The sequence below is a fragment of the Denticeps clupeoides genome, chromosome 4, assembly GCF_900700375.1.
Source record: "Denticeps clupeoides chromosome 4, fDenClu1.1, whole genome shotgun sequence".
Lineage (NCBI taxonomy): Eukaryota > Metazoa > Chordata > Actinopteri > Clupeiformes > Denticipitidae > Denticeps > Denticeps clupeoides.
In genome coordinates, this window is record NC_041710.1 from 19,931,086 (window position 1) to 19,938,282 (window position 7,197).

Consider the following 7,197-nt stretch of genomic DNA (forward strand, 5'->3'; position numbering starts at 1 on the left):
GTGCCTTTATTCCACGTCCTACCAGTAAGGGGAGCAATTTCACTGTTTTTGTCACCTCACACGACAGTTCGATGATCACTCTGTTATTTTAGGCCAATGCCAATATTTATCGCTATAGTGAATGCATCGATAATACTAATAATGTAATATTAGTTGATTTGAGATTATTTCACGTGTACGTGGTTAATTGTGACGTGAGGACGATCGGGCTTTTTTTTTTTTTTAATTCTCAGCACAAGTTTAGCGCAGCCGGACACAGACGCTGTAAAACATGGGGGGAAAAAACCCAATACGAGTTCTGGTAGACGCTGTGACTCGACAACTAACGGAACGGATGATTGTGCAGATGAAGGCGGAAAGGGGCTGTCATTAAAATGCCCTGCCGTGTCGAACAGTGGAGTACAAGAAAAGTCCGGCTGCGCAGCCGGGGAAGTCCCGAGGAAATCCCCGAGTGGCGGCATATTAAGCTACTTCCAAATTTGCGCAGCACCATCCCCCGGACCAGACGACATGCGCCCGAGGCAGGTGCGAGAAGAACCAGGCGTCCGCTGTTAATGGAGTAGCGTCGTCGCCCGTCTGATCGCCACGTTCGAGGAAGCATGGAGGACGCCGCCGCGGCCCAGATGCGCAGCTGTTCCACGCTGAACACGTTCTGCCACGAAACGCAGAGGGAAATCGGCCACCTGAGGCGGCAGCTGCTCGCCCGGGACTCGGCCATCGCGGACCTGAAGGCGCGGCTGGGCAAGTACGAGAGGACCGTCGTCCACGCCGCCGAGGGAGAGGAGCCCGTGGCGGTGGGACCCTCCAGGTCCCTGCTGGAGAGCCTGTGCGGGGAAATCTGCAAACTCAAAAAGAAACTAAAAGAGAGCGAAGTAAAGGCACAGGAACAGCTGGAGGCGAGGAGAAAAGTTCGTAAAACCTCCTTCACTTTTTATTTTTATTGATTGATATACTGTCTATATCTATCTATCTATCTATCTATCTATCTATCTATCTATCTATCTATCTATATATATATATATATATATATATATATATACAAACATACATACATAGACACACACACACACACACAAACACTTTACACATTTATAATGAGTAATTATTACTATTTATTAGATATCATAAACCATATATAGCAAATGGTTCTAGTGTATGTACACTTTAACTATTTATTATATATGGTTTATATATAGTAAATCGATATAATAACTAATTATAAATGTCTAAAGTGTACTTATAAAATTGTTGTGAACAGTGAAGGTCAGTGAAGGTCTAAAGTGTACTTATAAAATTGTTGTGTGTGTGTGTGTGTGTGTGTGTATATATATATATATAAAATCTGTGGATAAATTTTTTTAAATAGTAAGAAAATAGTCTTGATAGCTGTCTGCTGCCCTCCTCCTCTTTCCATTAGGAGACTGAGAGTCTCCAGAGTCAGATGAGGGACAAGGAAGAAGAGCTGGACAGGGTGGTCCGGCAGCCGGACCATGAGAAGGACCTGGAGATTAAGCATCTGCGCTCAGCCCTGGCCGAGAGAGACCGTGTCCAGGCCACACGGGCCGTGCTGTGCAACACGCTGGCGGAGGATGCGGACAAGCTCAGGGTCCAGCTGGGGGCAACGATGAGGGTCTGTCAGGAGCTGCTAGATCGTCTTGAGAAAGAGAAGAAGAAGGGCGGCCGGTCTGAGGAACAGCAAGTCAAAGAGGTGTGTGTTGTGTAGCATAAGTATATAGAGACTGCCTATTTTCGAATGGTAAAATTTTTCTATGATATACAATCTTAAATTAATTTTATATATGCTCAAATCAGACTTTTGACTATATGACGTTAATTGAAGTAGTGTTCTTGTTTTTTCTAAGGCAAGAGACCCATCAGAGACAGTTTGGGTAAATGAGGCAGTCTTGAAACTAGAGGAGGAGAACAAGCAACTAAAAAGTAGAGTGGACTATGTGAGTTACCCCCTCCCTTCACATTTATATAAAAAAAAAAAAAGAATCAAGAACCACCTTTTTGTTTTAATGCAATGCATGTCTTAACTTTGCCTTTCTGACTTTTTTCATTCACTTTAGGTTGAGAAGTTGAATTCAAATTGGCAGAAGTATGATGCAAGTCGCGAGGAGTATGTCAGGCGGTTGTGTCAGAAGCTGAAGGAATCCAGTGGAGTCGGTGGCGTCCAGAGTAAAACAGGGCTGCTCCAGCAGGAGATCGTCCGCCTGAACTGCCTGCTGGAGGACAGAATTCGGGAGTGTGAGAGACTGGCCCGGGAAAGGGAGGATAGGTCCAAGGAGGACCAGGAGCACATCCAGATGCTGAAACAGCAGGTTAGCAACATAGACCAAGTTTGCATGGAGAAGCATGAAGCTCACCGTATTCCCCTTCTGAACCTTTCAGCTGAGAGCAGCTGTGTGCGAGAAAAACTATTTGACACTTAACCCTGAGCACACTGCAGAGGGCTCAGTGCCAAACCTCATGCAAATCAGAGTATGCTACGACCTCCGAGTGTCAACAGTCATGTTTTCCATGAAGCCTCAAACTGCATTAAAAATGCGAATACACAATACACCTAATGAAAAAAAAAACAACCCATATATTGCAAAACATTTTTTTTAAATAGGATTTGAAATATTATTATGCAGTACGACAATGGGGAAAAAAAAGTATGTGGCATGGTATTTCTGGACAGACGTGTTTTTTTTTTTTCATTGTATAGCGTCACTGACTGGAAATTGACATTTGAAAAACGTGGCTTATGCGTTTTCACAACTGTGTCATGCAATCACAGCTTGTGTCACATGCACCCCAAATTTCTGAGTCACCTGTTCACCCGGAACTCTGCATTGGTTCCAGGTACTTGCATATATTGAGGACTTCAAATCGGAGCGGGCGGATCGGGAAAGGGCACAGAGTAAGATTCTAGACCTTCAAGAGGAAGTGGCCCGCCTGCAGCTGCAGATTCGCAAGCAGGTAGGATGTAGTCCATGTTCCTTTTTTCGGTCCTAGCTTCCCGTTTTCCCTTCTCTTCCAAATCAATAATTGTTTATTGTCTCTTCAGAGCCCTAAAGAGGCATCAAAGACTTGCCAACTGCACCCCTTTCGGAAGAAATCTTCAAAACCACGCACGGAGGTGGTCAATGAGGCATTGCTAGCGAGCAGTGCTGACCAGGCCAGCTCAAGGCGGGTTGTGGGCATGTTGTCGGCATCGGGCTCCACACGGACCGAATGCAGAGGCACGGGTGAGATCCAGTGTCCTTCCTGCTTCATCATGTATGACGACGCCCACACCACAGAGTACATGAAGCATCTGGAAGAATGTGGCAGACTCTGAGTCCGGTTCATCCGGACGGGACGGACACCGAGCACTACAAGCTTCTGAGCAACAGAGGCGACCCGCTGACAGGTTCCCTTAAATCTTCCTTTTCTGCTGCTTTGAGTGGCTGCTGTTCTGGAGTCGGAGGACTTATTGTTTTGTCTTGCTCCCCCATCCAAAACATTTCTGTCACTGGGTGGAGAAGAGGCAGTACTGGCATTTGCATTGTGCCGGGTCAGGTCTGATGGCTTATTATATGTCTTGTACCTTCCACAAGGACGCTTGGTGCATGTCAGCATGTGTGGGCCTACATCGGATGCAACGCTGAATATACCTCAGGTGAAATGTCTGTTTCACTGCAGACAAATAGTTTGGGTTTTTTTTTGCACTTTTTCCAATGTTATTAAGTTCCAGAAAATGGTTGAAAGCACAGATATAATATAATAAGCTTCTGTTGTGGTAGGTAACACCATATTATTCATGTTGTACATTAGGATGGTGCTATAGATCTGTGTATGTATACATATATATATATTTATTTCAGTTTTCACAAAAAAGAAACTAATTAGGAGAAAGGCACAGGGTTTTCTTAAGACAAACACCTTATACGAGAGTTCTTCACTGTGAAAGCAACACACTGCATCCCCTGGCAGTTAGTAAAGGGCTGGCATTACTTATGTAATGCATAAACTCCCAAATGCAAGTTTTACATTTACATTTACAGCATTTATCAGACATTAATCAGTAGTTACAGGGACAGTCCCCCCTGGAGCAACTTAGGGTTAAGTGTCTTGCTCAGGGACACAATGGTAGTAAGTGGGATTTGAACCTGGGTCTTCTGGTTCACAGGCGAGTGTGTTACCCACTAACCCTAACACAGCAAATGAAGGACTCTTGTCTCGGATGTTATTAAGGAACTGTGTGCTGCTATATTCATAGTGAATTAGACCCATATTGCACATAGGTCAGTTATGTATGATATGTGTGAATAGAATTTGCAAAATGTTTGTAGGTACATGCAGCAAGATCATAGTCATACATTTCATTCTGTAGTTTGGTAAAACAATTTACATAATTATTATACTCCAGTGTTTCATTACACAGTTATGGCACATTTATGCCATTTAATACACTGTACAGAATAAAGATATATATGTATATATTGGCATAAACAAGACAACATGGGTATTTAAATGCATAAAATGTTTTGGAATAATTTGGGAGTGTGTAGATTGACTGACAAATCATTCATTAAGCACCTAGGAAAGGTAGAAAATGTATTTTTATTCAGAAGTTTATTTTTTTAATTAAAGATTATTATGGATTGAGACCATGCTAAATTGTATTCACATGGTTTGTCTGTACTGGTGGTCTGTGTGTATGTGTGTGTGTTCGTGTTACTCCCGGTCAAGTAGGAAATCTTAAATAGTTTCTGTGACGATGGCACAATCACGAGGTTGTGAAGATGTTTAAAATTTTCCCAGTCATAGATAACGCATTGAGCTCCCACAGGATGTGTGTGTACACTTTGGAAAGCCCCTTCACAAGCCACACTGAATGGACAGGCTATGACTGGCAGATTCCCAGCTGTCCATTGCGCTGGCCAGAGCGTGAAAGAGACCCCCAAGAGGGCAGGGACTGGTTATTTAAAGTGGGAGGCAGTGCACAACCAAACAAGGCTGGTGTACGTGTGTGTGTGTGTGCTCTTTTAAGCGTTTATCACTTACCACTGTGCAGGGTGTCATTCTCTTATCTGAATTACTGGAGCTCTGTTATGACATCCTCTGTGGAGAACAAATGCAAATCCACGGCACTGCAATGCGCTCAAGGTAACACATTTGTGTGACCTGCACTTTGCATTTTGCCTCAGCGCATGGCCTGTGGGGGCTGCAGAGAAAAACTCCACTGAATTTCAAAATGTTTACTTCAGAAGAGTCTCAGTCTCGAAATTACGTAGCTCGAAATGTACATATTCATTTTCATTCCGGGGACTTTGGCAGGTACTCACTGCCGTATCTGGTTCTCACTGTTCTTCTCCATCATCAATCAGAGTTGTCTTTCGCCATCTGCCTGGAGGTGTAGGTCATGTCTGTAGTGAAGTTCTTTGAGGAACGTAAACCAAGAATATCAGAAAATAGACCGAAATTTTCATATTAAACTGGATGCTACGAGAAAGGGATAGGTGGGCAGGCAGGGAATCCCCTCTGCTTCTTCTACAGACATCACATGGTTTAAAATCAAACACGCACACACACAGCACATCCTACATGCGTGAGGAGTGGAAACGATTAGGTCGTGTGTGCCCACGCTGTGTGCTTTTAGGCCTCCTGAAAAAAAAATGGCTGCCACACCTGTCTGAAAATGCTAGATCTTGATCCCCGTTCTGTTTTTTTTTTCCTACTCATCAAGTACGCTGAGAGAACCTGTGGCGCCAGGGAAGCAGCGCTGACCCACCCTTTCCAACGGCACCCGCATATTAAACCATCCCCCTGTCATCCCTCACTCCGAGAGGGAAAACCTTGCCTGTCGCTTGCGCCAGACAGACTGGGAGCGCATAGATGTGGCCTTTAATCTCCAGTGTATCCGAAAATAATGGGAAATTCCCATAAAGTAGGGGATTCCCAACAGGCGGTGCTGTATCTCGCTCCTGAAACTAGAGCAGCTTATTGCTTGTGTGGCACAAAAACTACCATAAAGCCCTCATACCTCAATATTTAAAAATGTTCTATTTCAAAAATCACTTAATCAACTTGAACTTTTTACCAAATGATTCAATCAATTTTAGGATTCTAACCCTATAATAACAACAACAACAACATTTATTTCTTATATAGCCCAAAATCACATACAGTATGTCTCAATGGGCTTTGACAGGCCCTACAGTTGACACCCCCCACACTTGACCCTTCTGCACACAAGGAAAAACTCCACACAAAAAAATCTCTAGGAGAGAGAAAAAAAGAAAGGAAGAAACGGTGTCAGTGCAGGGTTGGGGATGATATAATAATAAGTCCTACAGTTGTAGGGTTGGAGGAGTCCAGCATGTAGTCAGTGTCATGGTCTAGTTTATGTGTCCACAATGATGTTACTGGTCCATTTGAAGATCCCTGAAGCTGTAGTTGTAACGGTGGTGGTGGCTGTGATGACCCTCTGGTTTGTTTCATGGTATGTCCTTGTTTAGCAGTTGTCATACCAGTTCAATTATTTGAATAGCTGATAATTCATAAAAAAGAAAATCCATATAATTGGGAGTAGGGAATTTGGGTCTTGGTCATGTCAAAGATGAACAAAAAGTGGATTTGATTGCATAGTATTTTTGCATTAGTATTTCATCTTTTTACATCCTTTTGTACTCTTCATGCACAAAAATGTACACACACATAATCTCCAATAAAATACTAATAATTTTTTTTTCATATATCACTTAATCAACTTCAGACCTTTACAAAAGGATCAAACATTGAATAATTTTAAGGATTTTATCTAATGGGGCAGTGGTGGCCTATAAATATTTCCATATAATAATTTTCCATATAATAAATAGTTGGGAGATGAGGCAATTGTTAAATTTTGAGTCTTGTCAAAGATCAACTAAATTGCATTAGCATTGTTTTGTGTAGTGTCAAACACTCCCCTTCGTACCATTTGTAGCCCTTCACAAAATGTAATAATCAATTATTTATTAAAAATCCCCACAAAAGGCAATGTTTTGCAATATTTGGCCAATTATATTGTGGACAACCAGGGGCGCTGCAATTTTGTGTTTGTGCGTTAATATATAAACATGCACTGATCATTTCAAACTATCTTCTACTATTTGCACCAGCTGTAATAGGTGCATTTGTAAAAAGCACCAGGCCACATGCTGCTGGACCTGCTGGTCTTCT

The 7,197-nt window shown here is 42.7% G+C and overlaps 1 protein-coding gene across 1 annotated transcript; it reads left to right on the plus strand.

Moving 5' to 3' along the window:
- Positions 1-315: 315 nt before the first annotated feature.
- On the plus strand, positions 316-4,645 carry tnip2 (TNFAIP3 interacting protein 2). The gene is made up of 6 exons (XM_028977247.1): positions 316-908; positions 1,418-1,708; positions 1,863-1,952; positions 2,073-2,324; positions 2,851-2,967; positions 3,056-4,645. The coding sequence occupies exons 1-6, from the start codon at positions 600-602 to the stop codon at positions 3,326-3,328; spliced, it is 1,332 nt and encodes a 443-aa protein (XP_028833080.1). The 5' UTR covers positions 316-599; the 3' UTR covers positions 3,329-4,645.
- Positions 4,646-7,197: the final 2,552 nt, after the last annotated feature.